General features: G+C 37.5%; 1 protein-coding gene across 1 annotated transcript in view; it reads right to left on the bottom strand.

Annotated features, from left to right (window-relative positions):
• Positions 1-14,740, bottom strand: part of csmd3a (CUB and Sushi multiple domains 3a) — a 332,667-nt gene that overhangs the window by 130,075 nt on the left and 187,852 nt on the right. The window contains exons 35-40 of the mRNA XM_084089625.1: positions 11,363-11,487; positions 10,533-10,629; positions 7,695-7,799; positions 6,399-6,517; positions 5,010-5,079; positions 189-305 (exon numbers count right to left, since the gene is read on the bottom strand). Of these exons, the coding sequence (XP_083945751.1) occupies positions 189-305; positions 5,010-5,079; positions 6,399-6,517; positions 7,695-7,799; positions 10,533-10,629; positions 11,363-11,487 (633 nt within the window). The remainder of the gene's footprint in view (positions 1-188; positions 306-5,009; positions 5,080-6,398; positions 6,518-7,694; positions 7,800-10,532; positions 10,630-11,362; positions 11,488-14,740) is intronic.

Here is a 14,740-nt window from a genome sequence, read left to right on the forward strand (position 1 = left end):
TAATGTTAGCAAGATTTTAATAAAGTATTAGTAAATGTTGAAAATTAACATTAACAAAGATTAATAAATGCTGTATACGTGCAGTTCATTATTAGTTCATGCTAACTAATGTTAACTAACGGACCTTATTGTAAAGTTTTACCGTAAAATGAGGATTCAGGTTAAAACGAAAGTTACAGGATACAAACCAAAGCCAACGGGAAGTTTAACCGTCCAGTTGCAGTCAAGCCCACTGGGATAATTCCCAGGAAAACCGGGACTCAGGATAACTCCGTTCATTTCGGACAGGAATCCTCCACACTGAGCTGGAGGGTAAAGAGTGAAGAACATGCACACAATACTGTATCATACAAGCAATGTGAGAAATTATACAGATATTCATCAAGTCCAAACTCATTTGCACACTTGCGTTCTCTCTTCATATAAATAATGTTATCATATATCACATATTTGAAATGACATTAGTTGATGTAAATCATGAATTTACACTTCAATATTGTTGAACACTTCATATTGATGTGATGAAACCATTCAAATTAGATGAAACGCCACAAATTCAGTGTTCTAAATTAAATCAAGCTTAACTTTTGAATCCACATTCAATTGCTCAATTTAAGGAAGTAGAATTAAAATGGAATTAGAAAAATAAATAAATAATTTTTCAGGTCATAAAATGAAACACTACGAATTCAGTGTTCTACATTAAACTGAGCTTAACTTTTAAATCCAAAGTCAATTGCTGAATTTAAGGAAGTAGAAGTAGAATGGAATTAAATTCCAACAATAAATAAACTATTTTTCAGTGTTCAGTATCACACGCGCAGTGTAAAGCCCAGTGCAATACTGAGAGAGTGAAATGATCAGATATTCATCAAGTCCAAACTCCATTACGGATCTAGTGATATGCAAAATGAACTCATTTGCACATATAAGAGAGCCTTGTGTTCTCTCTTCATATAAATAACAATGCAATGATGTGCACTAAAAATGCTTTCAAATGCTAATGGAATAAATGTGCCGCGTTCATTTTGAGAAAATGATACATGTGTTATGTTTTCTCATAATGACTTTTTAAATTATTACCAGTAGAACTCACTGGGATTGAAGACTGAAGTATATCTCCTTTATTTTACTGCAGGGTGTGTGTGTGTGTGTGTGTGCGTATCTCCCTGCTTGTGTTTGCATTCGTCTTATATTGGCAGATGTGTAATGAATGGCCCGTTGGACTCGCTGTCCATTTACAGTGCTTTAGAACAGCAATTGAAATGTCAATAGAGAACATTGAATCTTCTGTTTACCCTGAAGGAGTTTGAATCAATTCAACTTCAAGTGTCATTCTTTAAAGGAACAAGCCGACTTTTTGTGACTTTATTTTATTCACTGTATCCCCCAGAGTTAGATGAGTCCACACACACCCTTCTCATCTCCGTGCGTGCCGTAACTCTGTCTGACGCACCCACCGCTAGCCTAGCTTAGCACAAACACTGGAGGTAAATGGCTCCAGCTAGCATACTGCACCCAATAAGTGACAAAATAACACCAACATTTTCCTATTTACATGTTGTGATGTGTATAGTCACAGCGTGTATGAATAACAAGGTCACATGAGACACAGCCATCTTCTAACCGTACACACACTGGGAACTATATCCTCAGAAGGCGAAGCACTGCTTGGGCAGAAGTAGCAGTGCAGTGAAGAAGTTAAAGTCCCAAAAAGTCGGCATGTTCCTTTAAAACACAGTCATGGTGAATGACAATGACAATGACAAATCAAAACAATACATAAAAAGTATTTTTCAGTTCATACGATGAAACACCACAAACGCAGAGTTCTACATTAAATTGTGCTGTGTTGTGTCTATATAAAAATGTCAATAGATTATAAATGATTTGCTCTGGCTCTTGTTTTAACTGATTTTGTTCGTCATCTGTTGATGTTGTACAAGCAGAATGTGGCGGTTGGTCGGTGTGGTGTTAGACCCGCCCCTCCTCCACTGTGATTGGATGGCTGGGTAAAAAGTGACAGTGATGAGTTGCGAACTCTCGGCGACCGGTAAAAAACGTAGAGCGTTCATCGCTTCAGCGCGAAATAGACGCTCAGTGCCTCGTTACGCTCTTGGCGTTTTAAAAACGCGGCGCTCCCACTGAAAACAATTGGAAAAATACGCCAGCCTCGTGAAAAAACGCTTTGGTGGACACGGCCTAACTTTTACATTTAAATCCAATTGCTAAATTTAAGGAAGTAGAATTAAAATGGAATTAAATTCAAATATAACTATAAATATATATATTTTTTAGATTATAAAATGAAATGCCACAAATTCAGTGTTCTAAATTAAATTGAGCTTAACTTTTGAATCCACATTCAATTGCTGAATTTAAGGAAGTAGAATAAAAATGGAATGAAATGTGAAAAAAATTAAATAGCAAACAATTTAATTGTTTATTAAAACGTTATAATACACACAACATATTTCAAAATCATTAGATGATATAAATAATGTCTGAAATGGCACCTATTGACAATTAATATTTTCATTTATTTTATTTTCATTTACTTTCATTTATTTCTATTTTCATTTACTTTCATTTATTTCTATTCTCATTTATTTTATTTTATGGATCTGCATGTAAGAATCCCAGAGCAATTCCAGCGTTACATTTGCAGTGAAAATGTGAATTATAACTTCTCGGATTGCTCTTCAATTGCTTCAGTGAAATTAAAACGTGCTTTTTTCCTCCATGTTATGGTTGACTTTCTATAGAATAACCCCTTGAATTTACCAGGAAAATCTTCAAAATAGAACCAAATATCAACATCTAATCAACATCTTCAAAGTCCTAGTTATCAGTAACACTTAGTTAGCATCAGTTAATGCACTAACTATCAATGAGAAGCAGGCTTGTGCAAAATTCAGAATTTCAGAATTGGCCTCCATTCAATTCATGAATTGGAATTTGAATTGAATTTACTCTGCCCCACAGGACGTTGAATTGAATTTGATTTGGAATGACAGGAAGTGGAATTAAATTCATGGCAATTCCACACAGTCTCACAACAGAAAGAATGTGTTGAGTCTCGCATGCATTCAGTGTTAGGAAGGTTACTTTGGGAATGTTATTGCTTACTGTCATTAGTTACCCATTATAAATGTGGTTTGGATTACTTTATTTGGATAACTTTATCAATGCAAAGCATTTTCGTTTTAAGTCGATTAGTAACTAATTGAATTAAACATTTTACCTCAGTAATACAACTAAATACAATTACATTAATTTTGTAATTTAATAACAGAGATTTCATTTCACGTAACTATTTACTCCTCAACCCTGCATACATTTTGTTCTAAAATAGATATTGATCAAATTCTTGAAATAAATTACCCCCTCAGTGTTGTTTAATTAGTTTTGTTCCAATGTAATTTTCATTTCAAAGTAATCACAAAGTTGTTGTAAATGCAGTTATCATTTATTCCAATGCAAAAAATGACTGAGCAACACTGTTGCATCTAATTCTCAATAGCTCCTCAAATGTGTTTTGAGTCTGCAGCGTTCTGGTCTGAATATCTTTCCTGCAACACTAAAGATTCTCTCAGCAGGTGCAGAGTGAAGTTGTAAGGGACTTCTGGAACTTAAAGTCCAGTGTTGCCCATCAAATTGTGCTTTCAAACAAATGTCCACCTCAAATTATTTAGCAACCATTTTAAATACTTGGTTAAAGTAAAGCATTCTGGGAAATGGACTCATGTTCCATCATGTTCCACAAAATTACAATTACAATAAATCAAACTTAATTATTTGTTCTGTGACTAGAGCTTTTAACACACATCTGACATATACTGTAAAGCTTCATTGTTAAACAGTTCACTTAAAATATGTATATGAATTTCTTTGAATTTTTATTGAATTGCAATTCTGCTTCCTTTAATTCAAATTCGAATTGTAATTCTAGATCCTGTTTTTAACATCAATTCAAATTCAAGAATTGTGCACAAGCCTGATGAGAAGTCCAACTTTTAATAATATACAACTTTTGTTTTTAATAATATATTAGTAAATGCTGCAATTAACTAAGATTAATAAAATGTTTTAGAAGTGTGTATGATTGCTATTTCTTGCTAACTAATGCAGTTAACAAACTAACAAATGGAAACTTACTGTAAAGTTATATAAAGTTATATGGTGGACATTGTACAGTACTGTATAGCAATAGCAATATTTTAATTGTACTGAAATTCATTTTGCAAAATGTACATCTATTAGCAGCAGACGTGCACTATCGTAGGATTTCTAACAGATGTATGTCGTCACTTAACCTCAGGTCACGGTCTTGCACTGCATGAAAAGCATTAGACGGAGAGAAACTTGTGAGTGATGAAATCATGACACAGAAGGAGGTTTAAGGCTAATAAATTTCAACAAAAGAGAGAATGTAAGAAGGAAGATTAGACCGAACACGACCTGAAAGATCTAGCCTGAGGAGAGCTTTTCACAGTCCATTTGAGTAACGCGAGCTCTAACAGAACGATCTCTGCGCGCTGTGATGAAACCGCTAAAACACTCAAAGCAAATCAGATGAAATGGCACAACTAACAGGGACACACTCATTTGGAGGATCTTTACTTATTAATATCATCATACTTCAGATGACGCAAACTCTGAATCAACACGCACCAAAACAGTCATCTGTTAACAAACAAGCATTCAGTACTTCAATGAGCTCATAGTTCCTGCATTCAATTATTACATTGTTTAAATTAATACATTTTTAGCTAACTGTGATTTGTATATGTACATTTCTGAAATACATAACTTCCTCTGATATTAGATCACTGTAAATTGTAATATGAACTCATGCATTTTCTTTGAAACGATGAGTATTGTGAAAAGCGTGATACAAATAAATGTGAATTGAATTGGAGAATTGAGATTAGCGAGAAGCAACGCAGTGTAAAGTCTCTCAGTGAGGAGTGTGTGTGTGTGTGTGTGTGTGTGTGTGTGAGACGTACCCAGACACAGAGGAGTGGGGTAGTTCCAGCGTCTGACGGGTCCCGGCATGCATGTTATATACGCACTTCCCTATAACGGTGGAAATGAAGAAAGATATTGACTTTTCCAAGAAGCTCTCACCAATTCCACAGAAAGATGAATCACTCGTAGGAAATGAATCATTCAGCGTGCTACAAAATAACAAAGCCTTGGCGCTGGATGAAATCTAAGAGCAGAAAATCAAACGCTGCACTTTAAAATCAAACTTCTTCAACTACGGGCACTTCTAGAAATAAACTTCCTTTTATGAACAAACTTTTAACAAAGTAGAAATGCAATCGCTGAAGAATGCTTGTTTTGTTTCCTGAAATAACTAATGAAAACTTTCACATTTTAAACATGCTGATGCAACTAATGACAAAAGCATTAACGAAGTGACTAAACATTTAATTAAAATTTTTATGAAAAAAAAAAAGCTAATACAAAATATTAATAAAACTATTAAATAAAAATGTTCATCTCATTTAAAACATGCTAATGCGATGCTTTCATTCTAAACACACTTTGCATCATTTTACAAAATTACAGTGAGATAAATTATCATTTCATAGCTAATGTTTCATGAACTTAAACTAAATCTATTTAAACCATTTCTGTTAACTGAACTAAATAAAATATAAATATTAGGCTTAGTTGAACAACTTAAACTAAACGAAAATGAGCATTAAAACTGAAAAAAAGCTGAAGCACTAAAATTAATAACTGGAAATAAAAAAAACTAAAATCAAAACAAATTAAACCTGCACATGCAGCAATATTAAAAATAAAATAAAAAATAATAAAAATGACTAAAAGCACATAATGACTAAACATTTTGTTAAAATTTACATGAAAAAGAATATAAGAATATAAAAATAAAAGCTAATACAAAATATCAAATAAAAACTAAAATATCACTGATTCTAAATACAAATATTTTCACACTTTGGGCTTTTTTTTTTTTTACAAAAGTATGATTACAAAAAAATGAATATGGTGGGAAATTGTTGGTCATGGTGACAATGATTGAGAGAACTAAAATAGAGTCACATAAAAAACTAAAAAAACTTATTTCAAAATCTCAATATTTTATGATGCACTTTCATATTATAAGACCAAAAGTCTGGAGTAAAACAATAAAATCTCCACTTAAAAAAGCATTTGAAAAGTAGAGAACGGAAAATTAAATCCTATTTACTTAAGACTCAACCTCTGGGACAAATAAGTGCTCATAATTGAACAAAACACACTCCTTTGATTGACTGTCACTCTTCTGAAAGATTTCGTTAGGTAAGCAACACAGCTGAAACGAGCAGAAAGCTTCTCAGAGCGAGTGCAGGAGTGTGTGTGTGTTATGACTCTCCCTTCACCTTCAGTGTGTATCCCTGCTCGCAGTGGAAGGAGACGACGTCCCCGACGAGGTATCGCTCGCCCAGCTTCACTCCACTACTGGGGGTCTGTGGCTCTGGGCAGGAGTCCAAACCTATTGCTTAGGACACAGGACACTCGAATGTTCACCAACACACGAAATTTCGTATTCGTCATTCGGTGGCTGTGAATTGTTAAAACACCTCTCAAAACGCTTTCTACGGATGCGAAAAACGCAGAAAATCGAACCCGATCTGAATTTTTTTATGGCGGACGAAAGTTTCTGAGGCAGTGTGGAAACGTGACTGACACAACGTGAGGTCGTATTTATTTATTAACGTGCGAAAATTTCCAACGCTATCTCACGGCCAATTCGTACGAATTCGTGAGTAAAAGGAGGCTAAATCGTACGAATTCGTGTGATTTGTCTAAACCCGCGTGATGGGGAGGTTTAGGGGCGGGGTCAGGGTTGGTCATTCGTACAAATTCATACGAATTGTGCAACTCGTAAAATATGTACAATTTAGCAAAAATCTTACAAATTCGGTCAAGTGAGGTCGTATATATTCGTACGAATTAGCCACCTCGTAAAACACGTACGAATTGTTGTGAGATCGGGTTGGGTGTTCGTATAAATCAAGCAATTCAATAATTCACGGTCATTTCTGAACTTTTTTGTCAGCCGAACCGCTCTGACATCACATATTTTCTTGAAGTACCTCCTGAGAAGTTAATATTGCAATATTGATAACTGTAATTAAAATGATAAGTATAACGATAAGTATAACAATAAGTATAACAAGACTATAAAGATAACGTTAACTAAATATAGCTATTACGATAACTATATTAGCATCCAAAACAACTGACTATAACAATAAGTATAACGCTAATATATACATATAACTAAAACGATAACTATTCAACCATCCAAAATAAAAGTTTGTTTACATAATACTGTATATGTGTGTGTACTGTGTATAATTATTTTGTATATATATATATATATATAAATACACACATATGCATGTATATATTTAAGAAATATTTGCATGTATGTACTTTATATATATTTGTACATAATTTATATTATATATAAATAACACATTGTTCTTAAATAAATACATGCATATGTGTATGTATTTATATATAAAAATAATTATACACAGTACACACACACACACACACATATATATATTATGTAAACACAAACTATTTTGGATGTGATTAATGGTTGCCCAGCGCTAGTTATAAGCTCTCCATCAGCTCAGGATCCCTGCGGTGAACCGTCATCATACCTGTGTATTCCAGGTGAAAGCCGGCTCCAGAAACGCTCATGTCGGTCTGAAAGGTGAGGTACAGGTTGTTGGACGTGGTGTTCAGCAGAGGAGGGATCGTCGTCCCTGAATGGTTTGCATTAGAAAAAATGTGGTTTGTATGACAGGCATAACAGCACAGTGTTCCCACAGCTCCCGGTGGGATTGTGACATTCCTTAACAAGGTTTCTATGGATGTCATTCAAATCTGTCAGCAGGTTTATGGAGTCGCTAGATCTACTGAAGGGAACATATCATGAAAATCTGACTTTCTCCGTGTGTCAGTGCTATAATCGGTGCTTCTACCAACACAGAGAACGTGTAAAGTGAAACCCAGTAACTGTGTTCTGGTGAGTCTTTCTCTGCAAGCATGTTATAAAATAAGCCGATCAGATTTCGTCTCCTTCTGACGTATGAAGAGGATCTTATTATAATATTACCGGCCCTTAATCTGCACGTTTACACACACCAGCCGACATTTGGTTCCACAAGCGACAACAGAGACCAGTTCTAACGCAATGATGAAGATCCAGCAAAGCCTGAAGCTGTTCTGTGGTTGAGCACAGACGAGCACTGAACACTATTGACCAGAACATGTCACCGCTGTCTTATAAAGACCTCAGGAACTGTGGACACTTGTGGAGAAGTTAAACATGATGATGAGATGATCAGTGTAACTCCACAACAACTACAGAAATGTCTCCACTAACATTCAGAAGCTCTTCCTGAGTCTCTCCGTAAGGCTGCACTCGCTACTGGTGATTCTGGGATTCTGGATGAGGGAGATTGGCCTGTTCTGTTATTGTCGGAGTTTCTGAAGCTCGACTCCGCCCTCTTCTGAATGGAGGCGGAGCTAAAGCTCATTTGCATTTAAAGAGACACACACAAACGGCGTGTTTTTGCTCACACCCAAAAAAGGGGAAATTTGCCAAGCTATAATAAATGATCTGGTATTTTGAGCTGAAATTTCACAGACACATTCTGGGGACACCGGAGATTTATATTACGTCTTGTGAAAAGAGGCATAATATGTCACCTTTAAAGTTCAGTCACATCCACCTAATAATCCTGAAACTACATCTGGCCACACAACAAGACAGATCAGACCTATAGCAGCTCTGTGAACCGGCGCTGACCTCCATCAAGCAGAGCGATGCTCTCGAGCCGATCTGGATTCTCCATGATGGGATATTTGTCGAGCGAACGCTGACGTTTGGTGCTAAAGAGGTTGTGACGAATAGATGCAGGCATAACACTTGCAGCCTTAACCTCATGGGGAATTCAGACAGATTTAGACGCTTATTACGCCATTTTACCTTCTTTATGCACAAGGCATCTCCATCCCAAACTTCCTTTAATCTTTCATTTGTCCTCCGAGCAGATTAAATGTCAAACTGTCAACAATACTTAACGTTTTGTCTGAGAGGGATGGCGCCCTGCTAAGGTCAGTGCATATTTATTTTGCTTTTTGCGGCTGATGCACTGATATAGAGATACGGTGGAAAATAATGAATATAGTCGTTCACTTCTGAGGGCTCTGCCGATGCGAGTCGTCGGTGCTACACTGATATCATTCTGTCTTCTACATGTAGAGCCAGGGAAGTCAATAAAAAGTCTATAGCGTAAGGAAAAATGACTGATTAAATATGGCAGAGAGCCAAACAATATCAAGTAAACAAGCCATTTCTGAGCCAAAAGATGTGAAAAAAACACAAACAAATAAATAAATGAATAAATAAATCAGATTGCAAAACATGCAATCACGATAATAAAATAATAAAATAAAAATAATGCCAGACTAAACAAGGCAGATAGAAAGTGCAACAACAAACAAAATCAAGTAAACAAACCATTTCTGAGCCAAAAGATGTGGAAAAAAAAACACAAACAAACAAACAAATAAATGAATAAATGAATCAGACTGCAAAACATGCAATCACGATAATAAGATAATAAGATAATAAAATAAAAATAACGCCAGACTAAACATGACAGAAAGACAGTGCAACAACAAACAAAATCAAGTAAACAAGTCCTTTCTGAGCCAAAAGATGTGAAAAAAACACAAACAAATAAATAAATGATTAAATAAATCAGATTGCAAAACATGGAATCACGATAATAAAATAATAAAATAAAAATAATGCCAGACTAAAGAAGGGCACGACAAACAAAATCAAGTAAACAAGCCCTTTCTGAGTCCAAAAATGTGGAAAAAAACACAAAAAAGTTTAAATAAAAAAATATATTAAATAAAATAAAATAAAATAATACATTAATTAATCAGATTGCAAAACAACCAATCATTAAAAAAAAAAGCCAGACTAAAAATGGCAGAAGGGCACGACAAACAAAATCAAGTAAACAAGCCCTTTCTGAGCCAAAATATGTGAAAAGATAAGATAAATAAATAATATAAATCAATAAATATTGCACAAAAAAAAAGTTGGTAAATAAAATAAAAAGTTAATAAAATAAAATAAATTGATAAAAATAAAATAAATTAAAATACAATAAAAGTCCTCTGTCAGCGCTACACTGATATCATTCTGTCTTCTACTTTTTCCAAGAGCCTCACCAGGGGAAACTTCACTCCCGCTGCTTATAAAGCTGTTGATCCATGATATCCCATGACAGCTCAAATATTGATGTGCGTTGGAGGACAAAACAAACCTCCGGATGAAAGCCAGGCGGCATGAGGTTACAAAAAACAGTGCAACAGTTCTATTTGCAAAGAATATTAAAGTCAACATGTCGTTCTTGTGTTATTTGGAAAACAATATGAAACTTAGGCAGGAAAACAGATGGTTCTCATCTTACCCGAATAACTCCCGAGTCTCGGAGCATTGCTGTCGACGCCGTCGTAAAAGTCCAGCGAGTCCCAGTTGTGTTCGGTGGAAAACGTCACAACTGTAATCTACAGGAATAAAATACAAAGGCTTTGAATCCCTTCAAAAATCTACCAATAAATTACAATGAAATGTTTAATTTCAACAATTTTGGTGCATGTCATCTACTATCATAAATATTAGTATAAATTTAAGTCAGTTGTGGTCTGATAAGGCCATGTTAGACAGTGCAAAATGCAAATAGTCATATATTCATGCAAGTAAAAGGCTAATATATCTATAAGGGAAGAACGATGCTTCCATCTCTTTCGTTGTTGATGTCAAAGGTTGGATGGTTAAATCTGTCGCTGGCTAACATGACTAATGCTAAAGCAACATGTTCGGCTGATGAATCATATTTCTTCTGTTGTTTTCAGTTTATGGTAATCATCATATTGTTCAGCCGAAGCAGAATAACGATATGATGTCCAGTGTAAAGAACAGAGAACCGCTGCTGTGGGAAGAAATCTGCCTTTTAAAACACATATGGGTTGAGAATTATTATTTTCAGAGATTTTTTTTTTTCTCTTTTTTGCATCACTATGAAATGAAGTATCACCTCCATAAACTTCAAAAGTCATAAAGAACAGCAAAAAATGGAATATTCACAAGTGCAATAATCAAGCAAAGCAAATAATAATGTGATTCCCTCGATGATATTTGTATCCCCAGGCAAGCGTTAAGTAATCAAACACACTTCAGCTAATCAGAATTTGAAATGTTTTTCCTGAAGATGCTTTAAAAACAACAGTTTTGACTCACTTGGATCCCGGTTCCCTCCGGCACAAAGATCTTCCAGACGCAGTTGAGGTGGTTGTCGTATGGATCGGGATAACCGGGAGACAGGACGGTCCCGCGGCGAGCGGTCAGAACTCCTCCACACGGGACTGGAAGACAGGATTCGGGAACAAAAGACAGAGTAAACGTGGCAGAGAGGCCAACAACACACAACATCAAGTAAACAAGAGCTTTCGGAGAGAACTTATGGAAAAAGAACATGAGAAAAATAAAATAAAATGGCAAAAAGTACCTTAAAAGGCCACATCAAGTCAATCAAAATAAATAATAGATACATAATAACAATAATATTAATAATAAATACAAAAATAAAAACAAATTAAATTAAATATATATAAAAAATATAAATTAAATAAAATAATAATATAAAAAATAATAATATAATAGAAAATAATAATAAATGCAAAATAAAAACAAATGTATATAACAAATATTAGTCATAATAATAAAAAATAATAGAATAAATAATATTACTTATCATAATATAATGTGAATAATACTATAATATAAATAAAATAAATAATACATACGAAAATAAAAATAAATAAAAACAAATAAAATTAAATATATAAAATAATAAAATGAATTAAAATATAAAATAAAATACTTAGAGCACCAGATAAAGTCAACATGAAACACTATTCGTAATACATTTGAATGTTTTATGTGACTGATGTGAGCTGAAAAGAAGAGTTATACTTCTGAACAGAACATCACAGACTACAGTACAGCCGTAATATTTTCCCATCTAAAACGAGCTTCTTTCAAAAGCACTTTTTCTCTGTGTAATGACGTTCTTCTACCAGCCAACAATCACCTGGGTCGGCCCATCTTAACCCAACTCCACTGGGACGTCATTACCAGGTGCAGATCTGAAGTGCCACGACACATTAATGTTAATGTCGCCGCAACTGCTTTAATCTAGCATGAACCCAACATGGACTAGCTATATATATATATATATATATGCAGTGTATATGCATATATATGCAGTATATATATATATATATATATAAAAAATGTCTCCTCTTTCTTCATGCATTATGTCCTGGGAGTTGGAATGACTTCTTCCACATCCAGTGTCCTGTATCATGTGGCTTCAGCACATCTTTCACATAGGCTTCATCATGCTCTGCTTAAAACACATTATGCATTCATCATTTTCAATTATTCAACCTCGTACTCCTTCTATTTGAAGTTTCCTCTCATATTTCAGCCCACTGAAGGGGATCCTTTGAGCAGAAAGAACTCTTATCTTCTGAAGAGTTGTCGAGCTTAAGTGCAACCATAATGATATTTTTGGTCACAGCTAGCTGACAGACACCAATTCAATCTATGTAAAACCGGACACTTTGGAGCGGATACACAAAACTGGCTATTAGATGACACTGCAAAGTTCACCATTTAAAGGGACGGTTCACTCAAAAATAAAGACCTTCTTTTATGTTGTTTCAATCCTATATGACTTACTTTCTTCAGTTGAGCACAAGAGGAAATATCATGGATTCCCTTTCGTGGTCACTCCGAGTTACGTCGGATGACGACGATTGGGGTTTCGCTTAGAAAGCCTCTCACCTTCGAGTATATAAAACGAGCCAATGGCAATGAAATGCCATGGGTCTGCGGAATTTGCATAGCGTATCTCCGCCCACCGCAGGGGGTATATAAGGAAGTACGCTGCAATATGCAGATATGTTTTCGCTTCGGAGCCAAGTTCAGTACTTCACTCCACAAGCCTTTTGAGTGTCATCTCAAATCTCTTCGAGACGAGCGGCTCTTCAGTGTGTTGGTGTGACGGCGCTTTCCAGCGAGATCGCATTTCCTGCTGCTGATTTGTGCAGTAATCTGCCGACAGTGAGTGTGTTTCTCCCTGGGCGCTTCAGCACTCTGCTGAGCTTTTCCACTCTCTAAAAGAGCTGCACGCGGCACGTCTTTTTCAAGACGGTTCGCCCGTGTATTTTCTGGATGTGTGTGCGTGAGTCATCTGCCTAACGGTCGCGAGCGCTGTTTTGCGTGTTGGGCTTAATCACGCTTGGCAGCGCTCGTTGATGAGTCATGTTTTCATTGCGGGAACATGACCATCGCGATGTTTATAGATCAAGACTCAATGATCTCCATGTGAGTAGAGTCCCCTCTGCCACACCCCAATTTATCTCTTCCTCGAGAAGGGATACTTTGGCTGGTGGCCAGGGTGATCTGAGGGTTTGGTGTGGCACAACAACCGACGAGTCAATTCCTCGGGCCACACCCCCCTCCACATCGCAGACCATGCACTCACAGCATCACAAGGCGGGCTTGATTCCTCTGGAAATGAAGTTTCGACTGCGTTGCCTCCCACGGGAGTGCCATCGTTGCCGGGACCGATCCAGAGCTGTCAGCCATGCTTTCCCGGGCAGCTGAAAGCATCGGCTGGAGTGGCCCCGCCCTCCCCCCGAGCGCTGTAAGCTTCTCCCGGACGTGCATCAGGATGCCTGCGCTGCGCGAGACTCCACGTGACTTTCGCGGCCCGCGGGTGTCCTCCGCCTTCGCTGCTTTCGATCGCACGGCGATCATGGTCTGTATGTTCCCTGTCTCTATCGTGGCACGGTCATGCAGTGCTTTGTGTCGCCTGCGCCTTCGATGCAGTGCTGTCCCGGGAGTTCTGTCGAACCGGCCGCAGTGGAACGCTAGTCCTTCCCTGGCCAACCCTGGCAGAACGCGGAAATTCTAACCACGCCCCTATGCTGGGACGCTATGCCTCCCATGCCCGGCCTGGTTGTTCCGCCGCGCACACTACTGACCTCGCTCTCGGGCGACATCGGTACCTGCGTGATCCTGGGTCAGGTGATGTCCACTATGTGGTCCAGACATGGGCTTAGCCAGGTTGATGTGGCAGGGTCTGAGAATTCATTTTCTCAGCTCCCCCATATCCCAGGCTGAGCTCTTTGGCGGTGTGGCTTCGACCACCTGAAGCAGACTCAGGTTCTGTACCGATGGTCATCCATCCGTGCGGTCTCCTTAGTCTACTTCCCGCCAAGGCCCCCTCCATGCGGCTGCTCCCCTCGGGCCTTCACCAGCTCTGAGTAGGAGGAAGTCGCAGGAGGGTGGCGCTGCCCGTCTCCGCCCCTTAGACTGCCACGTCAGCCTAAGCAGCACCCTTGAGGCGGGCAGCCTGGTCGGCGGTGTGGTTGAGGACTGCGCCCAACAGTCTTCGATCACTCCAGAAGCGGACTGAGGCTCTGCACTGACGGTCATCCGTTGGTGTGGTCTGCTTAGTCCGCTTCCCGCCGACGCCACCTCCATGCGGCTCCTTCCCTCGAGCCTTCACCGGTCCGAGCACGAGGAGGTCGCTGGAGGCTGGCA

This window comes from Abramis brama (assembly GCF_963993115.1).
Source record: "Abramis brama genome assembly, chromosome: 17".
Taxonomy (NCBI): domain Eukaryota; kingdom Metazoa; phylum Chordata; class Actinopteri; order Cypriniformes; family Leuciscidae; genus Abramis; species Abramis brama.